Source organism: Mesoplodon densirostris, chromosome 2 (genome assembly GCF_025265405.1).
Source record: "Mesoplodon densirostris isolate mMesDen1 chromosome 2, mMesDen1 primary haplotype, whole genome shotgun sequence".
NCBI lineage: Eukaryota > Metazoa > Chordata > Mammalia > Artiodactyla > Ziphiidae > Mesoplodon > Mesoplodon densirostris.
Window position 1 is genome coordinate 156540412 of NC_082662.1, and position 17430 is coordinate 156557841.

A 17430-nucleotide genomic window follows, 5' to 3' on the forward strand; every position below is an offset into this window, starting at 1 on the left:
AGACATATTTAACAATACAATTACACCGCAAATTGAACATACTTGCAAATTTCACAGACCATCTCTAATGTGGTTCAGGGATAAGAAGAGCTGATAAAGCAGTAGCCTCTTATCAACTCAGTATGGGGGACAAGTTACTTCACATATAAAACGAGAGTAATTCTCTGCCTGGCAAATCTATAATCTGCCATTATAGAGATTATAATCTATATTTCTGTTTGTTATGCAGATAACTGGAAATAATGGACTTATTACCAAAAGTAAAAAAAATAAAAAACACCCAAGTATAAATAAGAGTATCATTATGAAAGGCAGACATGAGTTTAAATCAAAGCTCTACTACTTAGCTGTGTGACCTTGGGCAAGTTTCTCAATCTCTTTTGCCTTAGTTCCTTTTCTGTAAAATGAGGATAATAATAGTATCTAGGGCTGTATTACATAAGATACTACATTAAAAATACTTGGCACAGAATAAGCACTCAATAAATACTGGTGATGGTGGTGATGTGTCAAGACACAACAAGTACCATTTCCTAAATTTTGAACATTGTAGAGACGTGAAGTATTACAAATGTGTCCTAGCATACATTCAATCATTTTAGAGGATTGTTATCCTTAGCAAGCCATGCATTTGAGGTTTGCTTAAGCTAGTAGTCCTAATTATTGAAATCCAGGCTTCCTTTTCATACATATCTTCTAGACGTGACTGCAAATTAATGAGGCTAAGTCCATATACTATACACAATGAACAATGAAGCAGTGAAGACCATGGACCCTTAGAGCCAAATTACCCAAGTTTAAATACCATTTTTGCTATTTACTAAGCAGTATAACCTTGGGCAAGATTACTTAACTTCTCTGTTCCTCAGACTTGTCATCTATAAAATGGTGATAATATTAACATTTCTCTTACAGGGTTATTATTAAGATTAAACAAGATAATGCATATAAAGCACTTAGTACAGTGCTCAGAAAATGTTAGCTATAGCCATCATCATCCCTTATGGTCATCCTACAAAAGAAAGATACACCTCTGACCACTAGAACTTGGTTTGACAGAAATAGCACAACCGATTCTTAAATTAGTTCTTAGGTATCCACACACTCTCTAATATTGTAAGATTTTTAAACTGGTTGGATATTTAAGCCAATATTTTGTACCTTGCCTCAATATGAGCAAGGCAAAAAAGTAAATTTTGTATCGGATCTTTCCAAGTATCATTGATGCAAAGTTAATGAAGACCAAAATGTCTTATCAAAATGCACTGTAAAATTTCTTTCTTTGCTTTAAGCAAGTGAACTCCTACCTGTCATCTGTATTGCGAAGGGAGGGAAGCCGAAAGCTCGTGTTTCGGTCAAGCTTTGATTGGCTTTTGGTCCTCTTGATGGAGCCTTTCAGGCGCTTGCTGAAGAACCCCTAGAATGAAAAGGCAAAAAGTGATGGGAAGAAGAACCAAAAGGGAACCTTGCTGTCTCCTAACTCATCTGCACTGCGTTTGCAAAAGATACTCAGATTCTTATAATGAAGACCAGAAACAGAATTCAGCTTTAAAATTTTTAATTTGTAAAATACAGCTGCTGGAAACTACCTGATAATGTGATAAAAAATTTTTTCTTCTATGATAATTGGGAGAATTAAACTTTTAAAAAGTTTATTTATTTATTAACATCTTTATTGAAGTATAATTGCTTTACAGTGTTGTGTTAGTTTCTGCTGTATAACAAAGTGAATCAGCTATATGTATACATATATCCCCATATCCCTTCCCTCTTGCGTCTCCCTCCCACCCTCCCTATCCTACCCCTCTAGGTAGTCACAAAGCACCAAGCTGCTTTCCTTGTGCTATGCAGCTGCTTCCTGCTAGCTATCTATTTTACATTTGATGGTGTGTATATGTCAAGAATTAAACTTTTTTTTTTTTTTTTTTTTTTTTTTGCAGTACGCGGGCCTCTCACTGCTGTGGCCTCTCCCGCTGCGGAGCAAAGGCTCTGGATGCGCAGGCTCAGCGGCCATGGCTCATGGGCCCAGCCGCTCCGTGGCATGTGGGATCCTCCCGGACCGGGGCATGAACCTGCGTCCCCTGCATCGGCACGCGGACTCTCAACCACTGCGCCACCAGGGAAGCCCAAGAATTAAACTTTTTGATGGCACTTAATTTCTTATTTCTTAAACAGTTTCTATACTAGCTATGGTAAAGAAACTTCTAACTTTTAAGGTAATACGTTGGTGGTCTCAGCAGTGGCAAAATCTGATCTATGTCACCTTGGATATGGTACTTGTGAAGTTAAATTTTAAATGTAGTTTAACTATTTTAAAATGAAACAGGTATGTATCATGTATGAAACCAGTGAAGGCCCCAGACTTCAGAAGAACAAAGTGTCTTATAGGTTTTAGCCCTGCTTACCTTCTGCTACTTCCACCAAACTATCTAGAGTGCCTTGAACATCTTCCTAGTCTTAGCACCTGGCAAATAATGGGCATTCAAAAAAGTTTGTTGAATTAAAGAATAAATGCAAGAATGAATTGGCATTTCTGTTGTTGGCAGATGAAAGGACATCTTATAGAAGTATATCAAAATGTCTTGACAAAAGACTATAATTCAGAGAAAAGTATTTTGATGTATGGAATTGACTCTAATCACCTTGTGATGAATATTAGCTTATAGAAGCTGTGTACAACAAATATTTCCATAAGGAAGAAAAAAAAATACTAGGCCAATACCAGCACATCAAATCTGTTATATTCTTTTAGTTACCATTAAAGCCCACTGTTTTGGGGTAAAAACTATATTAATCATGATAAACTAGGTTATGCTTACCTAATAACCCCACAATCTTACTGGCACAAAATGTACTATATGTCTATGAGCAGGTCAAATATGATGGGGACCTGGCACTATGCTGTCCTCACTCAGGGACTTAGGCTAAGGGAGGCTCCATTTTTGTGCTTCTATTAGTTGCTGCCTCAGGATAAAGGAAGTGTGGTAAATTTTGTACTTGCTCTTAAAGCTTCATGTCATTAGTGGTCTCATTTTATTGGACAAAAAAGTCACATGACCACACCTAACTTCAACAGGGAAAGAATGTATAATCCTGTCACATATCTAGAAAGAGATATTTGGTGAGCAGTAGTGTGGACTACCACAGTGCTTTTCCATGCCAAGTAAACACACAAGCACTGCTAGAGAAAAAATGGAAACAAACTTATTTGAATCAGAAGTAGAGCTATTTAGCTGACTGAACAAAAATGCTTATGTTATTTCTTGTACTTATAGCCCAAAGAATAAGGGTGAAAACTAGAAAATATCACACAGACATAATTCACTAAGCTGATCTTTATTCCCTAGGCTGTTTTTTATTGTAGGTGTATTGAGATTGATTGGAGGGAGAAAAAAAAAAAGGGCTATTTTTAAAAGTACTATATTTCTGGGCTTCCCTGGTGGCGCAGTGGTTGAGAGTCCGCCTGCCAATGCAGGGGACACGGGTTCGTACCCTGGTCCGGGAAGATCCCACATGCCACGGAGCGGCTAGGCCCGTGAGCCATGGCCGCTGAGCCTGCACATCAGGAGCCTGTGCTCCGCAATGGGAGAGGCCACAACAGTGAGAGGCCCACGTACTGGAAAAAAAAAAAAAAGAAGTACTATATTTCTTAGAGACAGGCATTTGCCTGATCTCCTGTATAATCTTAGCATCATTAGGGAAAGTCAGTGTTATCTGTTCTCTAAGGCAAAGGTTTTATTTACTACTTTCTATGATTCAATCAAGATGAGTCACCACATTTCCTTGTAAATGTAGTCAGCAAACCAGACCTAAATTTATAGAATTCTATTAGGATCATTTATAATTGGTTCAAAAACCACTGGCCTAAGCTGAGATTCAGCCCAAGGACTGGACAAAACACCATATATAAATACAGTTCTAACACACTACAGTTAAGCAGTTAATTGAGAATGTACTAGTAGATGTTCACTCATATAGTACTTTACCTTCCTGTGGCACTTATTGTATAATACTTCATATTTTAATCCATTTATTTATTAAGTATTTATTTTATGTGTATATGTTATAAAGCATGGTACTAGGTGTTGTAAGGGAAACAAAGATAAAACAAACACAAACTCTGCCCTCAAAGAGCCTGTAGTTTAATATAAGATTAGAAATAAATACAAATATAAATGACACAACATGTATTGGGAAGGTACATGCTCTTAATGCCTGGCATATTTAATCACAAAATAATACTATCATATTTCTTTGAATCTAGGACACCAGTGATTGTAAGTCACACCATTATTTTATGTATACAAAGAAAAAAGCAGCCAATTAAACTATAACACAATGCCTTACCACTTAGAATTTTTATTTTGTATTAAAGAAGTTTTTTAAAGACTTACTTTGGCTGGTTTTGTCATATATCACATAGTGTACACACAAAAAGAATATATACAAAATCAGTTAAGGTATCCCTAATGCATCTTCATTCTTTGGAACTATTTTTTTGACTCAGAGTACCTGTTCTTCATGTTTTTCCACAGAATACCATGATATATTCTTTCTTTCAAAAACGTTGATGACAAATGGCATATGATAAAAGAGTAATTTGAGGGAGACTGGTTCAAGATGGCGGAGTAGAAGGGCATGCTCTCACTCCCTCTTGCGAAAGCACTGGAACCACAGCTAACTGCTGAACAATCATCGACAGAAAGACACTGTTAACTGACCAAAATAGATACCCCACATCCAAAGACAAAGGAGAAACCACAATGAGACGGTAGGAGGGGCGCAATCACAATAAAATCAAATCCCATAACTGCTGGGTCAGTGACTCACAAACTAGAGAATACTTATACCAGAAGTCCACCCACTGGAGTGAAGGTTCTGAGTTGCATGTCAGGCTTCCCAACCTGGGGGTCAGGCAACGGGAGGAAGAATTCCTAGAGAATCAGACTTTGAAGGCTAGCGGAATTTGATTGCAGGATTTCAACAGGACTGGGGGAAACAGAGACTCCACTCTTGGAGGGCACACACAAAGTCGGGTGCGCATGGGGAGCCAGGGGAAGGAGCCATAAGAGACTGAACCAGGCCTACCTGCTGGTGTTGGAGGGTCTCCTGCAGAGGTGGGGGGTGGCTGTATCTCACTGTGAGGACAAGGACACTGGCAGCAGAAGTTCTGGGAAGTACTCCTTGGCATGAGCCCTCACACAGTCTGCCATTAGCCCCACCAAAGAGCCCGGGTAGGCTCCAGTGTTGGGTCACCTCAGGCCAAACAACCAACAGGGAGGGAACCCAGCCCCACCATCAGGAGACAAGTGGATTAAAGTTTTGCTGAGCTCTGCCCACCAGAGGAAGAGCCAGCTCTACTCACCACCAGTCCCTCCCAACAGGAAATATGCATAAGCCTCTTAGATAGCCTAATCCAACAGAAGGCAGACAGCAGAAGCAAGAAGAATTACAATCCTGAAGCCTGTGGAACAAAAACCACATTCACAGAAAGATAGACAAGATGAAAAGGCAGAGGGCTATGTACCAGATGAAGGAACAAGATAAAACCCCAGAAAAACAACTAAATGAAGTGGAGATAGGCAACTTTCCAGAAAAAGAATTCAGAATAAAGATAGTGAAGATGATCCAGGACCTCAGAAAAAGAATGGAGGCAAAGATTGAGAAGGTGCAAGAAATGTTTAACAAAGACCTAGAAGAATTAAAGAACAAACAAACAGAGATGAACAATACAATAACTGAAATGAAGACTACACTAGAAGGAATCAATAGCAGAATAATGGAGGCAGAAGAACAGATAAGTGACCTGGAAGACAGAATGGTGGAATTCACTGTTGCGGAACAGAATAAAGAAAAAAGAATGAAAAGAAATGAAGACAGCCTAAGAGACCTCTGGGACAACATTAAACACAACAACATTCGCATTATAGGGGTCCCAGAAGGAGAAGAGAGAGAGAAAGGACCCAAGAAAATATTTGAAGAGATTGTAGGTGAAAACGTCCCTAACATGGGAAAGGAACTAGCCACCCAAGTCCAGGAAGTGCAGCGAGTCCCATACAGGATAAACCCAAGGAGAAACATGCCGAGAAACATAGTAATCAAACCGGTAAAAATTAAAGACAAAGAAAAATTATTGAAAGCAACAAGAGAAAAATGACAAATAACATACAAGGGAACTCCCATAAGGTTAACAGCTGATTTCTCAGCAGAAAATCTACAAGCCAGAAGGGAGTGGCATGACATATTTAAAGTGATGAAAGGGAAGAAACTACAACAAGATTACTCTACCTGGCAAGAATCTCATTCAGATTCGATGGAGAAATCAAAAGCTTTACAGACAAGCAAAAGCTAAGAGAAATCAGCACAAACAAACCAGCTTTACAACAAATGCTAAAGGAATTTCTCTAAGTGGGAAACACAAGAGGAGAAAAGGACCTCCAAAAACAAACCCAAAACAATTAAGAAAATGGTCATAGGAACATACATCTTGATAATTACCTTAAAGGTGAATGGATTAAGTGTTCCAACCAAAAGACACAGGCTTGCTGAATGGATACAAAAACAACACCCATATATATGCTGTCTACAAGAGACCTGCTTCAGACCTAGGAACACATATAGACTGAAAGTGAGGGGTTGGAAAAAGATAGTCCATGCAAATGGAAATCAAAAGAAAGCTGGAGTAGCAATACTCATATAAGATAAAATAGATTTTAAAATAAAGAATGTTACAAGAGACAAGGAAGGACACTACATAATGATCAAGGGATCAATCCAAGAAGAAGATATAACAATTATAAATATATATGCACCCAACATAGGAGCACCTCAATACATAAGGTAACTGCTAACAGCTGTAAAAGAGGAAATCGACAGCAACACAATAGTGGGGGACTTTAACACCTCACTTACACCAATGAACAGATCATCCAAAATGAAAATAAATAAGGAAACAGAAGCTTTAAATGACACAACAGACCAGATAGATTTAGTTGATATTTATAGGACATTCCATCCAAAACCAGCAGATTACACTTTCTTCTCAAGTACACATGGAACATTCTTCAAGATAGATCACATCTTGGGTCACAAATCAAGCCTCAGTAAATTTAAGAAAATTGAAATCATATCAAGCATCTTTTCTGACCACAACGTTATGAGATTCAAAATGAATTACAGGGAAAAAAAACGTAAAAAACACAAACACATGGAGGCTAAATAATATGTTACTAAATAACCAAGAGATCACTGAAGAAATCAAAGAGGAAATAAAAAAATACCTAGAGACAAATGACAATGAAAACACAACGATCCAAAACCTATGGGATGCAGCAAAAGCAGTTCTAAGAGGGAAGTTTATAGCTATACAAGCCTACCTCAAGAAACAAGAAAAATCTCAAATAAACAATCTAACCTTACACCTAAAGGTACTAGAGAAAGAAGAACAAACAAAACCCAAAGTTAGCAGAAGGAAAGAAATCATAAAGATAAGAGCAGAAATAAATGATACAGAAACAAAGAAAACAATAGCAAAGATCAATAAAAGTAAAAGCTGTTTCTTTGAGAAGATAAACAAAATTGATAGACCATTAGTCAGGCTCATCCAGAAAAAGAGGGAGAGGACTCAAATCAATAAAATTAGAAATGAAAAAGGAGAAGCTACAACAGACACCACAGGAATACAAAGCATCCTAAGAGACTACTACAAACAACTCTATGCCAATAAAATGGACAACCTGGAAGAAATGGACAAGTTCTTAGAAAGGTATAACCTTCAAAGACTGAGCCAGGAAGAAACAGAAAATATGAACAGACCACTCACAAGTAATGATACTGAAACTGGGATTAAAAATCTTCCAACAAACAAAAGTCCAGGACCAGATGGCTTCACAGGTGAATTTTATCAAACATTTAGACACGAGCTAACAGCCATCCTTCTCAAACTCTTCCAAAAAATTTCAGAGGAAGGAACACTCCCAAACTCATTCTACGAGGCCACCATCACCCTGGTACCAAAACCAGAGAAAGATACTACAAAAAGAGAAAATTACAGACCAATATCACTGATGAATATAGATGCAAAAATCCTCAAAACACTAGCCAACTGAATCCAAAAACACATTAAAACGATCATACACCATGACCAAGTGGGATTTATCCCTGGGATGCAAGGATTCTTCAATATATGCAAATCAATCAATGTGATACACCATATTAACAAATTGAAGAGGAAAAACCATATGATCTTCTCAATAGATGCAGAAAAGGCTTTTGACAAAATTCAACACCCATTTATGATAAAAACTTTCCAGACAGTGGGCATAGACAGAACCTACCTCAACATAATAAAGGTCATATACGACAAACCCACAGCAAACATCATTCTCAATAATAAAAAACTGAAAGCATTTCCTCTAAGATCAGGAACAAGACAAGGATGTCCACTCTCACCACTATTATTTAACATAGTTTTGGAAGTCCTAGCTATGAGAATCAGAGAAGAAAAAGAAATACAAATTGGAAAAGAAGAAGTAAAACTGTCACTTCTGCAGATGACATGATACTATACATAGAGAATCCTACAGATGCCACCAGAAAACTACTAGAGCTAATCAATGAATTTGGTAAAGTTTCAGGATACAAAATTAATGCACAGAAATCTCTTGCATTCCTATACACTAACGATGAAAAATCTGAAAGAGAAATTAAGGAAACACTCCCATTTACCATTGCAACAAAAATAATAAAATACCTAGGAATAAACCTACCTAGGGAGACAAAAGACCTGTATGCAGAAAACTATGAGACACTGATGAAAGATATTAAAGAGGATACAAACAGATGGAGAGATATACCATGTTTTTGGATTGGAAGAATCAATATTGTGAAAATGACTATACTACCCAAAGCAATCTACAGATTTAATGCAATCCCTATCAAATTACCAATGGCATTTTTTACAGAACTAGAACAAAAATTCCTAAAATTGTATGGAGACACAAAAGACCCCGAATAGCCAAACAGTCTTGAGGGAAAAAAAAAGAGCTGGAGGAATCAGGCTCCCAGACTTCAGAGTATCCTACAAAGCTACAGTAATCAAGACAATATGGTACTGGCACAGAAACAGAAATATAGATCAATGGAACAGGATAGAAAGCCCAGAGATAAGCCCAGAGATAAACCCACGCACCTGTGGTCAAGTAACCTATAACAAAGGAGGCAAGGATATACAATGGAGAAAAGACAGTCTCTTCAATCAGTGGTGCTGGGAAAACTGGACAGCTACATGTAAAAGAATGAAATTAGAACACTCCCTAATACCATACACAAAAATAAACTCAAAATGGATTCGAGACCTAAATGTAAGACCGGACAGTATAAAACTCTTAGAGGAAAACATAGGAAGAACACTCTTTGACATAAATCACAGCAAGATCTTTTTTGATCCACCTCCTAGAGTAATGGAAATAAAAACAAAAATAAACAAATGGGACCTAATGAAACTTACAAGTTTTTGCTCAGCAAAGGAAACTACAAACAAGATGAAAAGACAACCCTCAGAATGGGAGAAAATATTTGCAAATGAATCAGCAGACAAAGGATTAATCTCCAAAATATATGAACAGCTCATGCAGCTCAATATTAAAAAAACAAACAACCCAATCCAAAAATGGGCAGAAGACCTAAATAGACATTTCCCCAAAGAAGACATACAGATGGCCAAGAAGCACATGAAAAGCTGCTCAACATCACTAACTATTAGAGAAATGCAAATCAAAACTACAATGAGGTATCACCTCACATCAGTTAGAATGGGCATCATCAGAAAATCTACAAACAACAAATGCTGGAGAGGGTGTGGAGAAAAGGGAACCCTCTTGCACTGTTGATGGGAATGTAAATTGATACAGCCACTATGGAGAACAGTATGGAGATTCCTTAAAAAAGTAAAAATAGAATTAGCATATTACCTAGCAATCTCACTACTGGGCATATACCCAGAGAAAACCATAACTCAAAAAGACACATGCACCCCAGTGTTCACTGCAGTAGTATTTACAATAGCCAGGTCATGGAAGCAAACTAAATGCCCATTGGTAGATGAATGGATAAAGATGTGGTACATATATACAATGGAATATTATTCAGCCATAAAAAGGAACAAAATTGGGTCATTTGTAGAGACGTGGATGGATCTAGAGACTGTCATACAGAGTGAAGTGAGTCAGAAAGAGAAAAACAAATATCGTATATTAATGCATATATGTGGAACTTAGAAAAATGGTACAGATGAACCAGTTTGCAGGGCAGAAATTGAGACACAGATGCAGAGAACAAACATATGGACACCAAGGGGGGAAAGTGGCAGGGGGAGGGTGGTGGTGTGATGAATTGGGCAATTGGGATGGACATATATACACCAATATGTATAAAATGGCTAACTAATAAGAACCTGCTCTATAAAAAAAATAAATTCAATTTTTATTGGGGAAAAAAAGTAATCTATAGAGATGTTAAAATGTGAAAAAATGTGCATTTTAGAACTGATGAAACATGGTATTATTTTAGAGAGGTACATAGGAAATTATTTCAGGAATTCGTCAAAACAAAGGGAAATTGTGTGGAAGAAGTGGTATATGCTAGGTCCAAACGGTAGACATGATTTGCGTTTGGGGCTGTTGAGTAGCAAAGGTATTGTATGGAGCATAGCATGAAAAACGTCATGGAGGTAAAAATACACAGGGTATACACTAAGTAGATTTAGTTTGGTGGGTAAATGATTAGTAGTAGTGAAAAATAAGATTGGAAAGATGATTTGTCCAGCTATTCATGTATAATTATTGTTCCCTTTGGCCCTTAAACATCTTTTTTTTTGTGGTACGCGGGTCTCTCACTGCCGTGGCCTCTCCTGTTGCGGAGCACAGGCTCTGGACGTGCAGGCTCAGCAGCCATGGCTCACGGGCCCAGCTGCTCCATGGCATGTGGGATCCTCCCGGACCGGGGCACGAACCTGCGTCCCCTGCATCGGCAGGCGGACTCTCAACCACTGCGCCACCAGGGAACCCCAGCCCTTAAACTTTTGAGGAAAGGTATAATGCTATATCTATCTTAACATCGACCACAGAGTCTAAAGCTTAATAAGTGCTCAGTAAATAACTCAGAAGTATATACATAAAATTATGGTTGTTTAAGGAATATAGATAAGGGAAAGTGTAAGACTGCCCTAAGTGGTCAGTGATATTTCATGGAGGTAGTAGAATCTACTACAAAATTCTGTTTTCATTTCCTTGATATAACTGAAACATGGTTTTCACCCGAGAAGACTGTTTAGCTTACAGCCCTATTTGACAGATGTTTTCCATTCTCCCTACCCAATATTTAATGGTACCAGAAAGAGGAGCTGGGATTTTCCTAGCTTATTACGACTGCTTCCAAACCTTTATTCCATAAAATAATGGTTTGGAGTAAAGCATATTCTTTGAGGTTCATACGACCTTGATTTAATACCCTTTATCACACTCTTTGCTGTTCTCATGTATTAATCTCTCTTTCACTTTCCTTTATTCATTAAGGACTTTAGCCCCCAGCTTGCAATATTTCTCTGTCTCTTAGCTCCTAATACCATGGTAGAAAATAACTGCGTAGTGATCCATCTAATATGCTAGCTTCACAATTCCTTAACTCCAATAACTTAACCTCCTCTCCAGCCACTCACTCCTAGAACCACGCCCTAGATATTATCATTATTCAGATCCCTCACCTCAGGCACCTTAGACAGTCATACTCTTCTTTCTGATTTTTCTTCCTGACCAGGTATGTCTTTCTCCAAATACATCTACTCTCCAACCTCATAGAAACCGCTAGTCTCTTGACCACCCTATTTTTCTCCATGACCCTGCTTTTCTCTCTATTCAACCAAGACTCCCGGACCAATTATCTGAAGCTATTCAATCACCAATAACCTCTATTCCCTTAATGATCAGCTATCCAAAATCAAAACTGAATCAATGTTTAAAATCTGGTCCCATGATCAGGCTGTGCAGGAAGATCACATAGCTGAATGGGCTGATGCCACTAAATATTCACTATCTCCAAGCTTGGCTTGGCTTTTACTATGCCTCTGCCTCGACCAACCATGCACTGAGCCTTCCAGCAACATTATTCCCTCTGGGAGGCCTCAGAGTGTATGGTATGCCCTCTTTCCCACGGGCCCCTTCGGAGCAATTCCTTACATACAGGTCAGTATGCTCTGTACCACGAAGAGCCCTGGCTATAGCTGAGTGGACCGGGGTGGATACTTGACCTAAAGGTACCTAAAAGAGTGGTCCTGGTAAGAGTTCTCCCTGTAGAATACGGTATTATCTGGTAGCTACTAACTGCTCTAGCTGACCCCTGACCATTCCCTGCTTCATGCTTTACACACCAGCAAATCTAAAAGCCTCCAATTCTCTACAGTCATCATGAATCTATGCTACTGTTCATATTCCCTCCTTTTTCCCTGGTTAAGTTATCCTTTCAGACTCAGCTCAGGCATGATCTCTTCTAAGCTGTCTATTTTGGCATGTCCTGACCCTGCTCTAGATTAGATGCCCCTCCTATGTGCTTCCAAGAATCTATAAATAGAGCCAGCCTTACATTTAGCACACTGCATACCCACTGATGTGTCAACAGACTTCCCTGCTAAACTCTGAACTCCACAGGACAGGGACTAAACAATTTTTGCATCCCCAAGGCAGGGCTGATATCTGGCATTTAGTCGGGGCTCAACATATGTTTGTAGAACTGAAATAAAATAGGCAGTGAAATGGATAAAAGCCATCATGGTGTTTCTGCTACAACTGCTACCACAGAAAGAACAGGGAACTCAATCAGGAAGTGTGGCTTCAAATCCTGGCTCCAATTTCTCCTAGCTGAATGACCTTGGACAAGTCATAGCTTCTAAGTTTCAGATTGCTTATCTGTAAAATGAGGATTAAAAAATCCTCTTCCTAAGGCCATCCCAAAGAATAAGATAACTTAATGCAAAGGTAGTTTTAAAATAATGGAAAATGGGTACCTATAAGTATTAACTGAATATAAATCTAGGATGAGAGACTACTGAACAGGCTAGGTGAAATCATGAGTCTTTCCTCCTAGAAACGACCACAACAAAGGAAGGGAAGGAAACTAGAAATAAATTCCACAATATTTGGGATTTGGGGCTATTTTGTTTTGTAATGTATGCCAGTGCCAATAAATGATACTTGGTATATCCTAAATGTTCAATAAACATTTGTTGGCTGAATGAAGGCTTCCTGGCTATCAAGCACTGGCCAGGTGCTTTCCAATATGTGATACCATTTAATCCATGTAACAACTCCACAAAGCAGGTATTCAGTAACTTGCTTTAGGTAACACAGTTAATAGGCAAGGAGTTAAAATTTAAACCCAGTATATTGCTAGTACTTAAAAAGTTTCATTTGTGCATATATTTATTTGCCAGATACTTGAGGCACTTGAGATAATCAGTGAACAAACAAAAATCTTTGCTTTCATTAACCTTATATACCAGTGGAAGGAGATAGACAATAAAGAAAGAACAAAATAAGTTAGCAAAAGACAAGCACTGTAGAAAAACAGAGCTGTGTAAAGAGGGTTGGGAATACAAAGTGGTCATGGTAGACCTTATGGGGAAGGATTATATTCAGTAAGGAAGAGGAGGTGAGTTAGCCTTGAGTTAGCAGATACTGGAAGGGAAAAGCATTCTAGGCAACAGGACTAGGCTCAGCAAAGGCTTTAAGGCAAAAGTATGCCTAGTGTGATCAAGAAAGAGCCAAGAAGTCAGTGTGGCTGGAATGGAGAAAGCAGTAGGAAGGGTTGTGGGAAATGAGGTCAGAGAGGTAGCAAGCTGGTGTTGGTCCCGGTACTGGGGTAGGGGACACAGTGTGCAGATCCTGTAGGCCACTGTAAGGACCTCACCTTTTACTCTGACTTCTAAGGAAATCAACAGTGAGAGACAAGACCATTCCAAGCAGTCATAAATAAATAAGCATTTGCTTTTCTGAGAGAAATACTTTTACCTATGAAAATTTAATGTAATTTTGAGCAAGAATGCACAATATATGAAGAGTTCATTTTCTTCATCAACTATGTATCAATAGCAGAGATACAGAGAAGCTATCTGACTTTTCCCAAGTCACACAGCTGCTAAGTCGCAAAGTAAAACTTCAAGTTCAGGCAGTCTGACTCTGGAACGCTTGCTTTTTAACCATCATACTGTACTAATTCTCCACATTCTAATTTCTCTTCAAATGCTCTAGGCACTATAATATAATGCATTTCCCCCATGTGTACTACACTTAATTTCTACATACATCTTATAGAATTATATACCACAAAGAGGCAAAGATGCAGTATAACATTTCAAAAATATGAGAGAAAAAAGGAAAACAAACCAAAAAAACCACTAATGTGACATGTGACTAGAAAAATTTGCTCCTAAGTCTCCTATCTCTATAATTAAACTAGAGTAAAATTGAAATCCTTTTGAGATTACTTTTATATGTAACTGATTCTGTGGTCACTGAGAAGAAAAACCCAAATATAAAATTTAAAAATAGATGGACGCCAATTAGGAAAATGTTTCTCTTTCACAAAAAGTTATGATATCTATGTCTTATGTTAATTTGAAGGGTAAATGATGCTCCTATAAATGTACCCTAAAAATCCTGTATCATAAATGGAAACAAAGAAGACCACAAATAAACTTGATTTCACCCTTCTGATACCAACCTAATCTGAAAGAACACAAATAAAACCCTCCAAACAAATCCTACTTCATACAATTCTCCTTTGGATTGCTGTTGCTACCATCTACAATTTTTAAAAATAATAAAAAGTGTATCATTTTAAACAACTATATCGTCATAGCAATTGATACAACTAAAATGACTTACTTTAAGTGGTTGGTACTATTTTTGGTCAAAATAAGGCTTAAAATTAGCAACTGCCAGTGAAAGAGAAAAAGCCAAATGGTGTCTTTCTCTAGAGCCTGGTACATGTTAAGATAACCATAAAAGTTGTTCACCACCTGCAAATTGGAGTAACCCCTGAAGGCTGAACTTGGCTATCAGGGCATGATTGGTAACTGAAATAAAACTGCTGCTATGCAACTACTCTCAGAAGCCTCAGTGGTGGTAATCAGAGACACTGACTTGCCAGCATCCTAGTGCTGCTGCTGTTCCCTTAAGACATGGAGAAGAGGCAGAGAAACATGTCATTACCTTTCACACAAAAACACAGTGATGTGCAACAGAACCCTGCTTTAATCCTGTTTGAGACTTTTCCATATCAGTGACCACACATGGGATTAAACAATTTTAGGTGATTAAGTAATTTTAATAGCAATTCCTTAAAATGTTATATGACTCACACTAAGAAAATGTCACCTTGTCAACTAGAAAGAACCACGTTTTTATTCTTGCTTTTTAAGTTATAGTTTAATTACTAACTTAACCTGTGTATTTTGCATATTTTAGCAGTTCATATTATTATGAATTGTAATTACCTGAGAAGGGCTGTGCCATATATAAATTATTCCCTCCCTTGTTTTCTTAATATAACTTAGGAACTTATAGATGTTTGATAAATGCTGACTAAAATCTAATTGTAGAAAACAAGGAAAAAGAAAAAGGAAGGGTAACCGAAAATGTCAAACTCTACTTTTCAGTTATCATATTTTACTTAGTTTATCTTCCAGTTATTGGAAGTCTAAACAGAAGGGGAAACTCTAGGTAACAAGAATAATAACAAAACCACAAACAGTTACAAAGTGCTTTATAGTTAATAATCAGTTTCAATGTGAGTAATTTCTCCTCTAGTGGGGCTTTTTGATTTTGGGTTTTTTGTTTTGTTTATGTTTGTTTGCAAATTTAAGCATCACGGGAAAAGAAAAGGTTCTATCATAAGTTACAATTGTTTTTCTAGCCCAGAGCTGATGAATCAGACTCTTTGATATGAAGCAGTGATCTCCATTTTAAGAAGCATCCAATGATTCTTTTGTTAAATGAAGTGAAACTTTTATTATGAAACTCTTAAACATACAAAAGCACATAAGTTAATACAGTAAACATATACCCGTTAATCAGATCTAACCAATGCTAACATATTGATATTATTAGGTTATAGTAAAATATAAAAGTAAAATATGTATATTATATGATATAACATATGTTATACTTGTTATATATAACATCATAATATAACTTACTGATATGCTGATTTACTAGGGGACCAAACAGACGATATTAAGCACACCTCTTCTATCCCTAATGATATTCTTTGTCTTAAAGATTCATTTTCACTTGATAGAACATTGTTATGCCAGATTTCCTTTGATTATTTTCTTGTTAAAATTTTTTAAACTTTCTGTTTTCAACTTTTATATATTATGTTTAAAATATATCTTTTCTATTAAAAAATTAGGTTCATCGGGCTTCCCTGGTGGCACAGTGGTTGAGAGTCCGCCTGCCGATGCAGGGGACACGGGTTCGTGCCCCAGTCCGGGAAGATGCCACATGCCGCGGAGCGGCTAGGCCCGTGAGCCATGGCTGCTGAGCCTGAGCGTCCGGAGTGAGAGGCCCGCGTACGGCAAAAAAAAAAAAAAAAAAAAAATTAGGTTCATTGAAGTATACTTTATAAAAGGAAAAATCCACTATTTTTCCTTTCCTATTTTAGGTGTATAGCTTGATGAGTTTTGACAAAGTTATACTACCACAGTTGAGATACAGAACATTTCTATCACGCAAAAAATTTATTCGTGGGGCTTCCCTGGTGGAGCAGTGGTTAAGAATCCGCCTGCCAATGCAGGGGACACGGGTTTGAGCCCTGGTCTGGGAAGATCCTACATGCCATGGAGCAACTAAGCCCGTGCACCATAACTACTGAGCCTGCGTGCCACAACTACTGAAGCCCGTGCACCACAAATACTGAAGCCCACACGCCTAGAGCCTGTGCTCTGCAACAAGAGAAGCCAACTCAGTGAGAAGCCTGCGCACCACAACAAAGAATAGCCCCTGCTCACTGCAACTAGAGAAAGCCCGTGCACAGCAACGAAGACCCAATGCAGCCAAAAATAAATAAATAAATAAATGAAAAAAAATTTACTCATGCCCCTTTATAGTCAATCCCTTCCTCCTCCCTCAGCCCCTAGAAACCACTAATCTGATTCCATATAAATGGAATTATGCAGTAGGGAGTCTTCTTTCACTTAGCATACTGTTTTTGAAATGTATCCATGTTGGTGCATGTATCAGTAGTTGGTTCCTTTTTATTCCACTGTATGGATGTACCAAAATTGGTTTATCCATTCCCAACTGATGGACTTTTGGGATGTTTCCAGTTTGTATCTATTAAGAATAAATCTGCTAAAAATTTTTGTGAACAAGTCTG

At 37.9% G+C, this 17430-nt stretch overlaps 1 protein-coding gene across 5 annotated transcripts in view; it reads right to left on the minus strand.

Annotated features, from left to right (window-relative positions):
• Positions 1-17430, minus strand: part of RASAL2 (RAS protein activator like 2) — a 381568-nt gene that overhangs the window by 54875 nt on the left and 309263 nt on the right. For all 5 annotated transcript variants that reach the window (XM_060091210.1, XM_060091208.1, XM_060091209.1 and 2 more), the window contains exon 5: positions 1308-1417. In XM_060091210.1, coding sequence (XP_059947193.1) covers positions 1308-1417 — 110 coding nt within the window. The remainder of the gene's footprint in view (positions 1-1307; positions 1418-17430) is intronic.